At 50.9% G+C, this 17,070-nt stretch overlaps 1 protein-coding gene across 7 annotated transcripts in view; it reads right to left on the reverse strand.

The window, feature by feature from the left end:
* The window catches only part of CACNA1D (calcium voltage-gated channel subunit alpha1 D), a 301,559-nt gene that overhangs the window by 76,310 nt on the left and 208,179 nt on the right, over positions 1-17,070 (reverse strand). For 5 of the 7 annotated variants that reach the window (XM_058678997.1, XM_058678996.1, XM_058678995.1 and 2 more), the window contains exons 10-16: positions 12,461-12,548; positions 12,173-12,232; positions 10,870-10,896; positions 7,242-7,402; positions 6,071-6,296; positions 5,753-5,960; positions 3,327-3,447 (exon numbers count right to left, since the gene is read on the reverse strand). In XM_058678997.1, coding sequence (XP_058534980.1) covers positions 3,327-3,447; positions 5,753-5,960; positions 6,071-6,296; positions 7,242-7,402; positions 10,870-10,896; positions 12,173-12,232; positions 12,461-12,548 — 891 coding nt within the window. The remainder of the gene's footprint in view (positions 1-3,326; positions 3,448-5,752; positions 5,961-6,070; positions 6,297-7,241; positions 7,403-10,869; positions 10,897-12,172; positions 12,233-12,460; positions 12,549-17,070) is intronic. The other 2 variants (XM_004581552.2, XM_004581551.2) reach the window with 1 other exon arrangement.

Raw genomic sequence — 17,070 nt, forward strand, 5'->3', positions numbered from 1 at the left:
AAGCTGGATTGGCAGCAGAGTTAGGGCCCAGGCACATGGGTAAGAGATGTGGGTTACTCAGGGGGCATCTGAACTGCTAGACCAAATGCTGACTCCAAGGGACAATACCTTCCAGGCACACCTGGTCCCAATGGCCATGTCACATCCTCGGCATTCAGGGAGGCAAGCTGTTCTTACTGCTAGGTTCATGTGACAGTACCAGAGGGTCACAGCCCTGTTTATTTGTTCATTAGTTGTTTTTTTCTTAAGAGATTTTTATATCTTACTTCAAAGTTGGAGAGAGAGAGAGAGAGAGAGAGAGAGAGAAGGGTCAGAGATTTTCCATCCACTGGTTCATTCCCCAAATGGACACTATGGCCAGAGCTGGGCTAGTCTGAAGCCAGGAACCAGGAATTTCTTTCATGACTTCCATGTCAGTTTAGGGGCCTGAGAAGTTAGGCCACCCTTTGCTGCTTTCCCAGGCCATAAGCAGGAAGTTGGATGGGAAGTGGAGCAGCCAGAACAAGAATTGACACTCATATGGGATACCAACATTATAGGAGGAAGATTAGCCTTCATGCCGCTGCTCCAGCCCATTTTTGTTTTTCTTAATGAAACTAGAAATCTCCAGAAGACAGTCTGGGAAGAAATAAAGCTAATACTCAATGAAACCTATGAAAACCTGCAAGTGTTGCCATCTGTGGGTGTGGATCTTCACACCTGTGGATCTATACCTCTGAGACCTACTGTATAAAGTGACATAAATGTGACATAATTTGAAAAGTACTCTGTTTTATTTCTTTAAAACAACACAAACACATCTATCCAGCTGAGGGCTTCCAAGGCAGGATTCCTTCAAGGGCTGTGCATCACTCTGAGAATGCGCCCATTGCACTTGGCAGCACGAGGCTACCTCCTTCTTCAAAATGCTTTTATCTATTTAAGACAGAGTTCCCATCCATTGGCTCACTCCCTAAATGCCCGCGTGATCAGTGGTTGAGTCAGGCCAAAGTCAGGAGCTGGGAACTTTACCTGGGTCTCTCACATGAATGGCAAGAACCCGACTCCTTGAACTATCACCCACTAAATCCCAGAGGATGCAGGAGTGGAATCAGGACTAGAACTCAGAGACGTGGGCATCCCAACAGGCATCGTCACGACGGGACCGAACGCCTGCCCTGAGGCCTTCTCCTGTGAAATGGCATTCAGAGCCTGTGGGGAGTTCATTCATTCCGTCACCCAACAAACACCAACTGATTATAGTGTGACTGGCTCCCTGACCCAGCGGGCTATACTTCGTCTTCCAAAGAGTACCACTGACTGGAACTTCGACCACTGACTGGATCTTCCCATTATTCAGTTGAACTTGCTTCCTGTGTACAGTAAAAATTTTGATGATGAAACAACGTATCAGGTTTTTCCAGCTCTTGCTATAATGATGTCTGTGAGGGTACTTTCCAAAAGCTTATGGACAAAATGGAATTTTAACGTTTACTTTGGTGTAACAGCTGGAAATCCATGCATATAGGGTTTTGTTTGTTTCATAAGAAGCATGTTCCATGAATGCTTTAAGTATCCTTATATGTGGTTTCCTGGAATCTCTGTCAAGTATTCTGAACCAGGTTCCCAAGTTAGAAGATGCCTTTCTTACACACTAGTGATCATGGAGATTTCTGAGATGTTTCTACCCTCCTCCTTCCCCTCCACCCGCTGCCATACCTCTTCTACAATGAATGTAGCTCTATTTCTGGCACCCAATCAAGTCTAGGCCAAACTAGGACAGGAGCCATGGGGCACTGCCCCTGTATCCTGTGTATCTGAAATCTCAGGTGGGTTCTGACCACATAAACCAACACAACCTAACCAAGTACTGCTGCTGAGATCTTCACGACTAACTTTATTCAAGAATTTAAAGAGACAGAACACAAGTAAAGCACATCACGGCTTTCTAACGACCTTTGATGGCCTAACCTGTTATTCAGCTGGAGCTGTGGTGAGCTTGAGAAAGCAATGTATCCTGGGGCAGCCCTGGCCATATGAGCACTTCCCCTCTGCTGAGCACGGAATGACGCTTACATGGGAATTAGGGCCGAGAGACTATACAGAATCGCCCTCTCTCGATGGGCCAACCTTGCAACACCACCACACTCTTTCAAGTGAAGGAAAGGATACAAAAATTTCTGTCCAGAAAAAAAACAGCCTAGCACCTGCCTTAGAGGTGTTACCTAGATGCCCTCGAACAGTGACATGCTGTAGAAGTCACATCAAAAAATCTACCGGGCATCTATGACAAGCCCCCACCATGGGCTTGGGGCACATGAGAGGCAAAAACAGACTGGAGTGTTGATTCTAGTGGCAGGAGACAGAACACAAACAATTCTGTAAGCATCTCAGGTAATGACAGGTGTGGCTGAGAAAACTCAGTGTGCAATTGTATGGGTGCCAGTTCAAGATTTGGCTGCTCCATTTCCAATCCAGTTTCCTGCTAATGGCCTGGGAAAACAGCAGAGGATGGCTCAAGTCCTTGGATCCCTGTATCTAAGTGGGAGACCTGGATGAAGCAACTGATTTTGGCCTGGCCTAGGCCTGGCTGTTCTGTCTGGGAAGTCAATCAGCAGATGAAACCTCTCTCTGTCTCTTCTTCTCTGTAACTCTTTCAAATAAACAAATCTTTAAAAAAGAAAAACAAAAAGGCCAAGGAGTGGTACAACTGCTCACTGGCTTAGCACTTACTGAGGAGGTCTTCATGTGCTGTTATGCACTAGGTATGGAGGAGTGGAAGAGAAACAGATACGATCCGTCTGCAGAATCGGGAAGGTCTGAGGGCTTTTTTAGACGTCCAGAGCTAGACAGAGTATCTCTTACAAGGAAAGCGAATGAAACGGTCTGTGAAGAGTCACACAGCGCACTATGGCAGCTAGACAGTGGACATCTGACGCCCCGAAACTTAGGTCCTCTCGGTAAAACGAGGTTCAGGTCAATCCACTGAAGGTGGCCTGTACCGGGGGACCCAACGGGTCTGAAGAAAACACAGAATCAGGACAAGGAGGACCAACTGACCGGGCCCTTAGCTGTCCCCTGGCACCTGCATGGGATGCAGACACATGTGGGTGCCTGTACACGTGACGTCTCACTAGGTGGCTGGCATTCCTGCCCACAGGCCTGGCAGTCTTCACTGACACAACAAGGGCACGCAACAATGTGAAAGTGAAGCAGAGACTGAGTAAGAGGGAAAGGGCATTCACGTCCCGTCACCACCACCTCCGTCACTTGAGAGGTCTCAGAGGGAGACAGACAAAACGAGAAGCTGCCGGTGGCCCAAAAGCCCCGGTGGGCGTGAAGGATACAGTTGCCGCAGATGAAAAGGATGATGAAGTAGATGCAGACGATCATTCCCGAGGAGGACGGGCCGCCGTACGCCATGATGCCGTCATACATCACGGCGTTCCAGTCTTCCCCTGTCAGAATCTAAGACGCCAGAGCCGCCATCAGCCAGCTGGCCAGCAGGTGGGTCCACTGTGCACAGCTGCTCTCCCGAGATCTTGGAGGCTGCTTAACTCTGGTTTGGGCTGCTTTGCGCAGTCCGCTTTGCACTCAACAGATCCATCTGTCATCCCGGAGAATTTTCAAAACACCATTTTTAATGACACAAACAGAGCTGTTAGCAAGTCCAGTGAAAACAAGGGGACTTGATCTGGGAGATGGGTGTACCTTTGGAGCCCACCCTCAGCCAGCTTCCGTTCCCTCCCTGGGGTCTCTGTGGGTCAGACACACACACATCACCCAGAGAAAACAGTCAGTGCCTCCTCTGGTTTTTCAGACACAAATGGTAGCAGAGTGCAGAAGTTTTTCTTTCTCTCCCAGGCAGCAACACACCCTGGAGACCCTGTGTCAGCCAGCTCATCTCACTCTTGGTAATTGCCACATGGCATTCCGCACAGTCAACCGTGGAATTGGAGGTTTTTTATCTACAGCTCTGCAAGTGGAGAGTTGTAACCACTGCACATAAGTTTACAAACGACCTGAAGAGCAGGGACTACTCAACCACGTGCAAGTTCAGATTTTTAACATTTCTATTGATGCTTGGGAATTTAATCTACCATGAGACAGAATCAGATAACAACTGACAGAAATCTTTGAGCAAGCTATCTGGTTGGGGTGGTGGTCGCGGGGTGGGGAGAGGGGGCAGGTCATGAGGAAGAAGAGAGAGCCTTTATCTCTTATCTGGATTACATATTTTGAAAAAGCAAACTTTTGTGACTCACCATCACACAGAAAAAAATGAGCAAGTGATTTTCAAAGATAAAATAATTCACCGAAGAGGAATAAAAGGCTGTTGGTCATATGAAAAGATACTCAGCTTCAGTACTGAGCAGAGGACAATGAGATACTGCTTGTACCCATCGAGCAGCAGTGCAAGGTCTAGCCACTCACCAGTCACGGGGACTGGTGGAAGGTAACTATTGCACTCCGGGAGCACCCTGGCTGAGGCGGCACAGTGCAAGACACGCTTGCGCCCCTGCCCTTGTCACTCCGCTTCTGGGCATGGGTCTTATCAGTCTGCCCCAGATGTGTGTGTTCAGCTCCAGTTCTGGGAGACAAGACTGCACACAGCCACATGTTCCCCAGTCAGGGACTAGTGACAGCCATCATGGGACCAAGGAGGAAGGCTTCTGGGGGATATTGTCCGTGACAAAATCAAGGGTTGCCCAGCAGCTTGGAGGATGAGCTGCCGGCTGTGTGAATGTGCCCCCAGGTGGGCTGCTTCCTAACAATGAGTGTTTATCTAATAACGGTCAGCCAACAGCATGGCAGTCACTCTGTAGAACAGGAAGTGAGGGGCTGCATGCATCCCAAAGCAAAAAGAGATGCAGGTTTCTCCGAAAGAAAACCTGAAAAAACAGTGATTGACCAGGGGTCCAAACTTCAGCATAATCCCAAAAAGCAACACCAGGCCCAAAGCAGCAGCACCAAGCAAGTCATAAAGAACCTCACAGCTCAGTTCCTGTGCTGCTTTAGGGAAGAGCAGATGACCTGACCGAGGTCACCAACCCGGATATGGAGAAACAGCCACCGTGGGCCTGTGCACTGTCCTTTCCGTGTCACCTCCCTGCCTCTCTGGCAGGGCTTGCAGGCCAGTTCGGACATGAGGGGCAGCGAGGGCAGGTGGGCCCTTTCAGCTTAGTTGTCAGGTGCTGTCTGAGGCAGTGACTGCACTCAGAATTGATCAGGTGGGGGGGCTGGGAGATTTCAGCTTGGAGCAGGAGAAGGTAGAGAATGCAGATCAGCTCTGAGTGCCAGAGTCATCCCTGCCCTTCTCAGGCCATGTCCTCAGGAACCATCACAGCTAAGAGGACAGGTGGGAAAAGGAGGCCACTTCATCTCTCATCACCTGAATGCCTCCAACTCCACACCTAACCATCCAGGCTTCTTCTGAACTCACTTCCTTCCATCGTCTATTGTTGCCCAGGATTACAAATCCGCCTGCTGTGAGAACGCAGCCCAGAAGCCTCACAATACCAAACAAGTCTTTTGGTTTCCTATTCTTCAACACCATTACTGGTCTCTTAAAAAAGCAACATTGCATCACATCACACAGATACCTGGGGGAGGATGTCCAACAAAGCAGTGATGCAGAACATACAAGAACAGAGGTTATTCCTAAAAACAGGCTCTTCGTGCCTCACTCAGCGACAAGCAGGCAAGATCTCCAGGAGTCACAACTGCTCCTCCCCAGGGCGCACCTGCTGGATAGAGAGAAGGGAGCACGCACCTGGAACACTGTCAGGAGTGCCTGGGGGAAGTTGTCGAAGGTGCTCCGCTTGGTCTGCGTCTCGTCAAAGTTAAACTTGCCACCGAACAGCTGCATTCCAAGCAAGGAGAAGATGATGATGAAGAGGAAAAGCAGAAGCAACAGTGAAGCGATGGACTTCATGGAGTTTAACAAGGATGCCACTAAGTTGCTCAGGGAAGTCCAGTGCCTGCAAGGGAGAGGGGGCAGTGGGACAGAGCAGATGGCCGCCGGCTCGGAGCACGACCGTTGCCGCCTGCCGCAAGGAGGTCACCTACTGCGGGATGCAGGCTTGCTTACCTGGTCACTTTGAAGATCCTTAAGAGGCGCACACAACGGAACACAGAGATGCCCAGGGGAGACATGATCTCCAGCTCCACTAAGATGGTCTCCGTAATCCCACCACACACCACAAAGCAGTCAAACCGGTTGAAGAGAGACACAAAATACGCCTGCAGGCCCAGGCTGTACATCTTCACTAGCATCTCGCAGGTGAACAGGGCCAGGAGGACCTTGTTGGCAATATCTGCAAAGACAAAGGGTGCTCGTACTGGGCATCTCGGCACCAGGAACATTCCCAGTCCTCTTCTCCCCACCAAGCTCAGCACACACCGCAGCCCCAGGGCCCTCTCTGCTCCTGTCCCCATGTCAGCAACGGGGCATTGCTGCTGATGGCCTTGCCTGTCTCTGCTGGACACTGTGCTTCTGTGACCAGCCAGAGGCATGACCCTGGAGTGGTCAGTCCTCAATTGCTGGGCCTCAGTTTCCTCAGACATGAAATAGGGAAGGGTGGCTTCCATTCCTTGGCCTCTGCAACATTCTTGTCCTAAACGCCACCAATTTTCATGTTTTTGACATGCATGTATGTCTTCTTTTAGTAAACACACACAAAACCTTACAACACACATGTTCTCTCTCTCACACACACACACCCATCAGCTCATGCTTACGATACTCTGCTGTTACCCATCATGCCATTTCTAACAGGAAGAAATACCACAATGTAGGCTGGAGAAGGGGAAGGAGACCGGGCTTGAGGTAAGAGTGGATTCTTTTTTTTTTTTTTTTGCATATTTATTTTTATTCTTTTTTTTTTTTTCATTTTCAGTCAATGGGTTGATTCAAAGAGCAATCAAGGGTGGATTCTTATGGGCTCACACTTACGCAAGCCCCAGCAGGCTGAGGCCAGCTCTCTTGTACCCTGCTGCTGAGGCATGCAAAGCAGAAGCTGCAGAGCCCCTGGCCCCAATAAGGCTTCCAACCAGGGAATAGTGAGAAGGTTCCTGGACGTGACATGAGAAGCATGGCCTTGGTTAATCCCAGGAGTTGCTGCACCCCAATTCTTCAGCACTGGCTTGGGACTGGATGGTCCCAGAACCTTCTGAGCGAGTGCTAGACAGAAATGGCCCAATGTGCCCCTGCACGTCCATTAGGCAGAACTGAACCCCAGGGACACGGCCTCTGGTCATACCTTGGATCTGCGTCAACCAGTCCGGTTGATTGTAGTGCTCGGAGGAAATGGTCAAGGTGTTGAGGAACACCAGGACAATCACCAGCCAGTAGAACGTGACAGACTTCACGGCGGCCCTGCACCTCCTGCGACTAAAGCGGTTCCAGCGACGCCAGCGCCGGCTGTGAGGGAAGCACACATTACTCCCTGGGCCCTCGGGGTCCCCTAGGTGTTGATAAAACACAACCCGGCTTGCACTCTGCTGATGCTGACTACAAATACAACTTATGATGCTAGTCTGGAAACACAACCTTTAAAAAGCCTCAATTCGACCACTCTGTTTCCTCCCCATGGCTTTAGACGACCCTCCCATTTGTCCCAAGTTGCCCCCCAAGAGTTAGAAGATCTAGAGTTGTGTGCAGAGGCACAGGCACCCCCTCACTATTTACGTGCATGCTACAGAGAGTGCACAGCTCCCACAGCGCCTCAATCACCGCATGGCATGTGTCAGTCAGCAATGGGCTCGAAGACCATGCTCAGCTCTGCAAGAAGCCTTGTAATCCTTCCTGCAATCTGAGGTTCCTGTAGGACCTGTGCAGTCCTCAGGGCTAGAGGAGGACATGAATTTTGGCTCTGAGTTATCACGTGCCTTTTCTAAGAGATAGTGATGTTCAAAATCTACCTTGAGGAGAAAGAGCCAGTATTACCCCATGTTTTCACAAAAATGAAGTGAGCTGCAAGCCAACGAGGGAAGGAGCATGGCTTCTGCCCACCTTTGGTTGCCACTTGGGATTAGGGAAAATGTTCCCTCCCCAGTCTGCCTCCCTACAGAAAACACTGTGCATCGTGAGCTGATGGCTGGGTGGACTGTGGCGTGAGCTGCTGCTCAGTGACAAAACCCTCCCTCTGTTCAGGCTGTGCTGTCTTGTTGGCAGGGATGGGGTCCGGGTTCAACAGTAACTCCATGCTGTGTCTGAGCTGTAGCCCTGGCTGACTCAGCTAAAGAGAAAAACCAAAATGTAACCCAGGACATGAGCAAAGAGAAAACTTTGCCAGCTCTTCACGGAGACCTGGTTCGAGTAAGGCGAGTCTTGCTATTGCTCTTGCCACGTAGTTGCCAACAGTCACTGTCCCTTGCATGGACAACTCTATCTATACCTAAAGACCCTGTCCCACTCATGGCTGGGTTCCTCTGGGGCAGCATAACTCAGGGCACTCAAGCAAGGGGGGTCCCAACAAGACCCAGCCTTGGTGATCCACAGGCATACTTCAGAAAGTTTGTAGGAAATGGAATTAAAAGCCACATTTATGTTGGTGCAAAATATTTTCCAATCCATGCAGTTTTTTTTCATAACAAATTTTTTTCATGTACTTCTTGAAAATCTCGTATCTGCAACAGATTTCAACATGTCTCACTTACCTTTTAATTCCACTTCCCTGAACTTTTTGAAGACCCCATCTATCTTAGGCTGGTGTGACAAGGCACGGGCATCCCTCACCTCCAGAAGACCTCCATGTACCTGCCCTGGAATCCTGCCGCACCGCCATCTGACCATGGCTGGGCTCCGAGTGCCCAGGGGGCACTGCATTCAGAGACCACAGGGCTTGAGCACTAAATCCCTAAGCTATGGCCAGAGAGAATCATACCCTAGGATCCCCACTCCCTGAAAAATCACACCTGGGATGATAATATATCACGATTATAAATCCACACTGAGTAGTATTCCCAGGGTGCAGGGTCCACAAGCAAAGGAAACAGTGTCAAGCGCACCTACATTGTGATATGGTGGGTTAAGCCACCACCTGTGACGTAAGTATCTCTTATGAGCACCGATTTTAGTCCTGGCTGCTCCACTTCTGAGCCACCTCCTTGCTAATTCATCTGGGAAAGCAGTGGAAGATGATCCGCATGTGTGAGTCCCTGCTACCCACGTTGGAGACCTGGGTGGAGTTCTAGGCTCCCCATCTGCCAAGCTCAACTACAGCCACTGCAGTCACTGGGGCAGGGAGGATGGTGAACTAAAGGATGGAAGATCTCTCTGTGTCTCTGTCCCTCTAAATCTACCTTTCGAATAAGTCAATAGTTAAAACAAAACTAAAAAGTAAAAGGGGTCACAACTGCTCTTTGGAAAGGTTGGCGAGTCCTTAAAAAGGAGACGTGGGCTAGATGCTGACCATGGGGACAGAGCAAAGGCTGTGCACCTGGAGCAGATGTCACGGCCAAACAGACTGGGGTGGGCAGGAGCCCAGCATTGGACACTTGGGAGCTTCTGACACGAGTCCCACATGGCTACAACATCAGCGTCATGGGCAGGGCATAAGCCTGGACCAACTGCGCACAGACACTCTCCAGCTGGGGGGAGTTGCAACAGCAAGGTACGCTGTGCTTATGTCTATATTGCTGGAGATCAAACTTAGACGCAGCAAGGTTTACTCCATTCAAGTGAACACAGAACACAGAGTTTCCACCCACCGGAGAAGCTCCTTTGTGAGGAACCCATGTTGCTCACTCCCGGTTCTTGACAATGACATGTCTACTTTTTTTTTTTTTTTGGTCCTGAATGTCTCGCTTCATCCAGACCATCAGTCCTGCCAGGTGCAGCCCTTAGACGATCTTCTTCCACCAAGCACAAATACTGGCAAGGTCCTCCCATGTGGCCACACACACTTACTATTAAGTGCTATTCCTTCACATGGGAAAACCACCCGCTCCTACCCATTTGTTTTCTGACAGATGTCTGGAGTATTTCTAACTTGGGCTAATGACAAGGATGCCATCCACACTTGTGATGGTCATTTTCATTTTTCTAACCACTGACAGTCATTCCCTCATCCATCATTCATATATATTTGGTGACTGGCCCATGAAAATCTTTTGCTCATTTTTTTATTGAGTTCTCTTATATTTCACACCATTCTTTATACATATCCAGATGCCAATCTTTTATGAAGTATGATTAGCCAATATTTCTCTCCAAGTCTGAGTCTTTTTTTTTCCCCTGAGTCTTATCTTTTCAGCCTCATTTGAAGGAGTTTTAATTTTGCTGAAACCCCAATTTATCAACTACGAACAGTGCATGAGCTGTTTTATCTCTGCCTAAGTCAAGGTTACAAAAACTTTTTATTTTATTCTGGAACTTTTATAGTTTCAGGTGTCATATTTAATTCTACATCTTTTTTTTTCAGTTGATGTCTGGCACTTGAGCGAAAAGGGTTTTCAATGAAAAATAGCCTTTTGCAAGAGAAAGGTTCACAAAAGATAGCAACAGGTGCAAGTATGTTTTACCAACTGAATGTGTAACCTGCATCCAGAAACAGTATCATGAGTACTCTAGAAGGTTTTTTTCAACTCTCTTCTATGGAAAGCTTTTAATATTAAAAAACAAAAATTCTGGAGACACCAGTCACCGAATATAAAAAGGCCTGCTTAGGAGACGAAACACATGGGCTCTTGTGTGGAGTTGGGTTTGCAGCGGGGGGTCTTTGGCACCTCTGAGACTGCTCCCCACAGGGAGGCATGTCCTGTTTGGTGGATTCATGCTAAGCCTCAGTGTTGTAACCCACAGAGTAATAAAACAAGCCTAGCACAACACTATGCCAGAATCCAAGAAACCAGTGCAAGGGCTAGAGACAAAAGAAACATACTGACCTGAGTTTGGATTTTGAGATGGCTTGACTGAAAGAAAGACAACAGAAGACATTAAGATGGTTGTCGGAATGACTTGGGTGACCACTCCCCTCCACAGCACCAAGGCAAGCTGAGCTATGGTGAAAGCCATGCACGCAGCCTGCGTGCAGCAACGCCAGAAATGCAGCAGCAGCAGGCTGCCAGGGGTGAGGGCAGAGCAGAATGGGAGGTGCTATCAGTGCCAGCCAGGCAGGCCGAGCACCCTCGAGGGCTTGGGCAGGAGAGGACTCGGTGAGACCGTCTCCCAGAGTGGACAGTAATGCCAGGGAATTCTGTTTCCACCCACCCAAACTGTAGCTGGCAGGGCCTCCCTTGTCTTCAGTCACCTCTGCATCGCAACAGCAGCATCTGTGGCTGCTACCATCACCGAGCGAGCCCTGGCTCTGCCGGCTGCTCACTGGGTGAGGACATAAAAGCAGCACACCTCCTTGGGCCTCAGTAGCCTCCTCTGTACACTAAGGAAGGCACGCCCATCCCTTGCCAACTTCACGACCTTGCAGAGAGGGCGCAGCAAGAGAGTGGAGGCCAAGCCATATCACACATCGTTGGGTGTTCTCACAGTATGCCATTTTTGTGAAACTGCCAAGAAACGATCAAGCCTTTTTAAAATACTGTGTCTGAGGTGGCCATTGTGGGGCAGCAGATTAAGCCACCATTTGGGATGCCTGCATCTTGCATGGGAGTACCAGTCTGAGTCCCCTGAGGATCCAGCTTCCTGCTAATGCACCCCTGGGAGGCACCAGATGGTGGCTCTAGCACTGAATCCCTGCCACTCACATGTGTGACCTGGAAGGAGCTCCAGGATTCAGCCTAACTTAGCCTTGGCTATGTGGGCATTTGAGGGAGTGAGCCAGCAGACAGACGATCTCTGTTTGCTCTGCCTTTCAAACAAATATCCAAAGTAAACAAACATAACTATGCCTGTACTTGGAAGAGGTGAGGCATAAAGGATACCAGCTGGAAGCACAAGAGCAGAACACGGGCCCAGGGCTGCCGGCCAGCGGGCCGTGCTCCGTCACACTGTGCAACGCTGGAGTCCACATCCTGCAGAATGGTCTTGTGCATGTCACTGGGATGCAGCTTCCACCATTAAGAGGGCGGGGCAGGGCTCCAGGAAAGAAGTGTGGAGGAAGGCAGGGCCACTAGCGGTGAAGGCCCCATAGTGAAGGCAAACCTTAAACGTTCTAGGGAGTGGTTCTGCCATTCAAGCTCTTTGCCCCAAGCACGGATGCCAAACCCGACTCAGAGGAGAACAGGCCTTTACCCCCACCGCCGACACCCCGAGGGCCCCGCCGTGGCTGCGCCTCTTCTTCTCCACCAGCACCTAACGGACACAGCGGAGGCCAGGTCACCTGACACGCCCTTCCCAGCAGCACCTGGCAGGGACCACTCAGCAGGAAGAGGTGCGTGAAACCGTGTGGAGCCCTGTGGGGCTGAACATTAAGGGAGACGCCGCCCAGGTCCGCCCCCTGCCCCTGAACCTGGGGTCCCAGCTCCCCTTCAACCTGGGTTGTCCTCCTCCCTGTGTCCTTCCCACGGCCTCCATACTCACCAGATACTTCCACAGCAGCCCTGGGTCTCGCCTTCGCCACTGACATTCTCTGTGTTCACAGACTCAGTCTCGCTGGTTGGCATGCTGGCTGTGGGTAGAAGGGGAGGCCTCAGCCACACTGGTGGTGCTGCTTCCCCAGGGGCAGGGCTCTGAGAAGCAGCACGGAGGGCCTGGGAGGGTTTGGCCAACCTCGGGAAGGGCTGAAGGCCCAGGCAGTTGCGGTATATGGCCAGCCTCAGCTTCTGGAAGCTGCTGAGTGTACCTAGGACCTGCAGCCAGCAGGTACACCACCCACTTCTGGATGCTCCCCGTGCGGAGAGGCTGGGGAGCCCCACAGAAGCCTGTCATTGTGCCTCGTTCCCGATTTCTGGGCTGCGTCTCAGAGCGCCCCCCAGCACGTCAGGCACAGGTGGACCAGACAGCCATCATGGGCAAAGGTGTCACCTCCCCACATGACATTTCAGCATAATGCAGAGGAGCAGAGCTGTCGGGATGGGGAGGGTAGTGCTTGGCGGCACGACACTCACCGTCCCTTCTCACAACTCCATTCATTTCTGGAGGATTTACCGGATGTTTCAGTTGTGCTGAGCTTGTAAACAGAAGGTGCTTACTAAGTAAGCTGGCACATGAGCACCGAGGAAGCAGATGAGAGTGCTACATAAATTCATGGAAAGTGAAACTAAAGGTTAAGTTTATTCTGGTGTAATTTTTCTAGTCCATGCACAGTATTGTTTCCAATGCATATTTCCCATCACCTCTTTAAAGACCCACAGAGGCTTCGACCAACCAGTGATCAGAGGGCTGAGTGGGCTGCAATGGTGCAGCCCCCCGACATCTCTGGACCCCACAGGTCTTCTCCACAGCAGGATGCTGAGCAGACACAGAGGAAATGAGACAACCCTGCCACCACATCTGGGGACCCAGGGACCCCTTGGAGGCACTGGCTGGCCTGGGGATGCCTCCTCTTCTCCACTTGATGGCCTCAGGTGCGTGCAGGGCACCCAGCTGGAGCAGAGGTGGGGCATGCAAAGACCCCGACGGAATTCCACAAACTGAGCAGAGATCCCTGGGGGAGTTGGGCAAAAGGCCCCAGAGTCAGCAATGACCAATTCCACCACAGGCTGAAAGGTCACCGGACACTGAGGTGTGGCAGAATCATCCAGACTCCCCCTCCTTGGTCCTGCTGTACAGTGCTGCCCACAGTGTCCTCCCTATGGGCTGTGTCCATACCACCCCAGGCAGCAAGGATGCCCCAACTCCCTTTGCAGAAATGGAGCGAATGGGGCCTGAATGGAGGTTCTGAGCCCCAGCCCAACCTCCAAGGGAAAAGGCAGATCAGTTGCTCTGTGCCCAGGGTGGCTCCACAGCTGTACCTGCTCTGGACAGGGACAGGGATAAAGGCAGAGTCTGATTCTAAGAGCATAGAGGATGAGAAACAAGGTTTGGGGGGCAGGATTACCCCCTAATCCCTGGTGCTTTTGAGGGCAGCCAAGGACCTGAGGTTGCCTGAGTGGTAACTGCAGCAGCTCACACAGTCAAAAGCTCCAGAAGTGAAGGCCCAGGTGAGTTAACCAGGGGTTCAGACTTTCGCCGGTGCTCTGGCGGCATAACCTCCTTCCTTCTTAAGTAGGGGAACAACATCACTCTGACTCACCTGTCTACTGCTCTACTTAAAAAAGCAGATAGAATCAGACCACAACAATCCATAGTTGATCATGCATTGAATGCAATCTTCCATTAACATACCACACACACCCATTCGCACACTCACACACACACACACCACACTCTCACCATATACTTCACATATACATGCACATACACTGTGTACTCAACACCCAAACATAGCACATACACACTATACCCACTTCACATACACACACACAACCCATCTACCACATCCTCAGGACCCCAGACACACCTGACCTACCACACACCCCACACTCACACACACATCACAGATGCTCTTGTAGTTCTTCTGTTCCCTTTTCCACATCAGTTCCATGCAAAAGTCAACCAGGTTCATGGTCAAAGCCTCTTTCCCACACAGCATCATCCTTCCCTGAGGAGACTAGACAGATAACTGTGAGTCAGGTCTGGGTGAACCATCTTCCTGCGTGGTTATCACAGTTACTAAGGAGGACAGAATTCACACGTGGAGAGCATCCACCCACCCTGGCTCCCCTCCTCTTACGCCCCCCACCAACACCCCACCTCTCTTCCGACTGCAGCTTCCTGTCCATACAACTGTGGTGCTCACTCCACAACCTACAAGATCATGGCCGTCCTGAACAGTTTGCTATCTTGTGGTTCTAGCATTAATCATACTGGAACATTGCTCTGTATTCCCAGCAGAACCAACTTCTGAACAGACTAAATCTTGGAGGTCTTTTATGGTCTTCAGGCTATGGCTTATGCTGGTTTCACTACTGGTGCATTCCTGAAGCTCCCTTCTCCCAACAATTTGACGGAAATGGAAAGTCACACACAGCCCATGGTGAGGGAGGGTTGTTGCTTTCCATTTCCAGCTTTCTTCTACAAAGTTAAGAACTACTTTCAGTGCATTTGGGTTAAACCAGGCATCAGGACAAGCATGTCACCTGAAACATGATGCTGATGTGTGCTGCAACTTTCCTGCTTGGAAGCCGGCGGAAGCCCAGGGCGTGTGTTTTGCCCTTTATTCCAGGAACCGGCATGCCTGGGGAGCACTCAAGGGCACACTCTCGGGCTTAGAGAGTAGGTGTGCTGAGAACGGGTGCGGGGTGCTTTGTGGGCCAGGAAGCGGTGCCCTGCAGCAGCTCAGCACAACCCAGACTGCAGACACGAGTTTGCAAGGCCTTGTTGGAGCCACTCCCTGCGGCTGTGGGTCACCTTGATCCTCTGTGAAACCTTGTCATGGGTCCGGATGCCAGCAGGGGCAATGCTGCATCAAATAGGCCACTAAGAAGCACAGTTTCTCAGGCCAGCACAACAGCTAGCATTTCACCCACCCATTGGTTACCTTTCTTTCTGCAGATGAACTTCTCAATCTCACCTGCCTGGCTTGCGAGCTCAGAGGTAAACCAACACACCTACACACACGTGACACACACGTGCACACATTCATACACAGAGTAAATGAATCTCGAGTCCACATGTGTAGCAGGAAGTCTCAAAACGAGACTTCATCATCAACAGGCATATCAAAATCTCAGACCAGCTCCCTTCAGAGACGGAGGTAATGAGGTCAAAGACATTAGAATGGATGTCAGGGAAGAGTGGACCATGTCATCAGGTGATGCAGGGACAGGAGCTGTCCTGGCCCCTTGCTGAGTGACTGATCTGTAACATGAGCCATGGAACAGTTTTGTCTCTAAGATCCATTTACCTCTGGCCTGCTATAGTTGCAAAAACATTCAACACTCACACACTGCATGGTTTTACCCCCTAGGACCTGCAGAAGGGTGAGGGGTGAGTGGTGTTCCCTTGCTTTCCCCCAGCAACCCAGGAAGACAAAGGGACAAGGAAGGCCCTACATGACGGTCCACCCAGACTCCTAGAGCCTGCCCAGGAGGACCGATTCCAAGCCCACCCTGAGGCACAGCAGCCCAAGGACCAGAGTGCAATACAACAAGCAACAGCTCCCCAAGTTCCCTCTGTGTCCCAGTAGCCTCAAACTTCTCAGCCTCTTCCTGCCCCCACAGGGAAGGGTGGGGAGGGGAAGGCGAGAGGTGGGATGGAGCGATCCTGGATAACTGATTGGCATCAGCAGCAGAGGCAGGCTCCCTTCCCATGGGCCAGCATCTTTTCAACCGGGTTTCATGACAAGCATGAACAGTCATGTGCCAAATCCAAAAGGACCTAAGACATGCCCCGGGGGCATGTGCACATGCTGGTGGTGACACACTCAGCCAGCAAGGGTGGGGGGCAGGCGGGCACAGATTGCACTGCTGTAAAGCTGCCAGACGCTTCTTGGGGGGGGGGGGGAATGTGGGTCAAGGCCAGACCAAGGTTTCCACGTCTAAAGCCAAGAATCAGGCCCAGACAACAACAGCAACTGCTTCTCTGTGACCAGGACCAAGGGCAGACCAGAACAGACACAGGGTTCTTGCCATATTAGTCCCAATGGGGATCAGAGCCATCCTCCCCCCTCCTTCCCTGGGGTCCCAGAAACAATCATTCACCCTCACAATCAAGTTTCCTGAAAACACCTGCTGCCTCCTCACCCTGCAACTTCAGAAAACTCATAGAGAAGAAACCACCAGAATTTTCATGGAAAGAAGCCACAGGGCTCAAGTTTCCACTTAGGAGGGAAGGTCCAAGGTGTGAATCCCTCCCTCCTGGGGACAGGCGCACTCTACCCAGAGCTACCTCTCCAAGCGCGTCATTAGGGTTATGTTTTCTTGGGGCTCCGGCACCATTTCCTGCTTAGCAGTCATCACAGAGCCCAGTGGGCACAGCACCACGTTCCTCAACCCTCCCATCACCAGAGTTAGAGAAGGCAGCCCACCTCGGCCCCGATGCTGCCCAGTTGCAGGCCAGTTCCTTCTCCTCCCAGGGTCACGAAGTGCTGTCTCTGAGAAGCAAGGGACTTCCATCTCACCACGCCTCCATGCCTGCCCCCTTCCAGG

This window comes from Ochotona princeps, chromosome 21 (assembly GCF_030435755.1).
Source record: "Ochotona princeps isolate mOchPri1 chromosome 21, mOchPri1.hap1, whole genome shotgun sequence".
NCBI classification, from domain to species: domain Eukaryota; kingdom Metazoa; phylum Chordata; class Mammalia; order Lagomorpha; family Ochotonidae; genus Ochotona; species Ochotona princeps.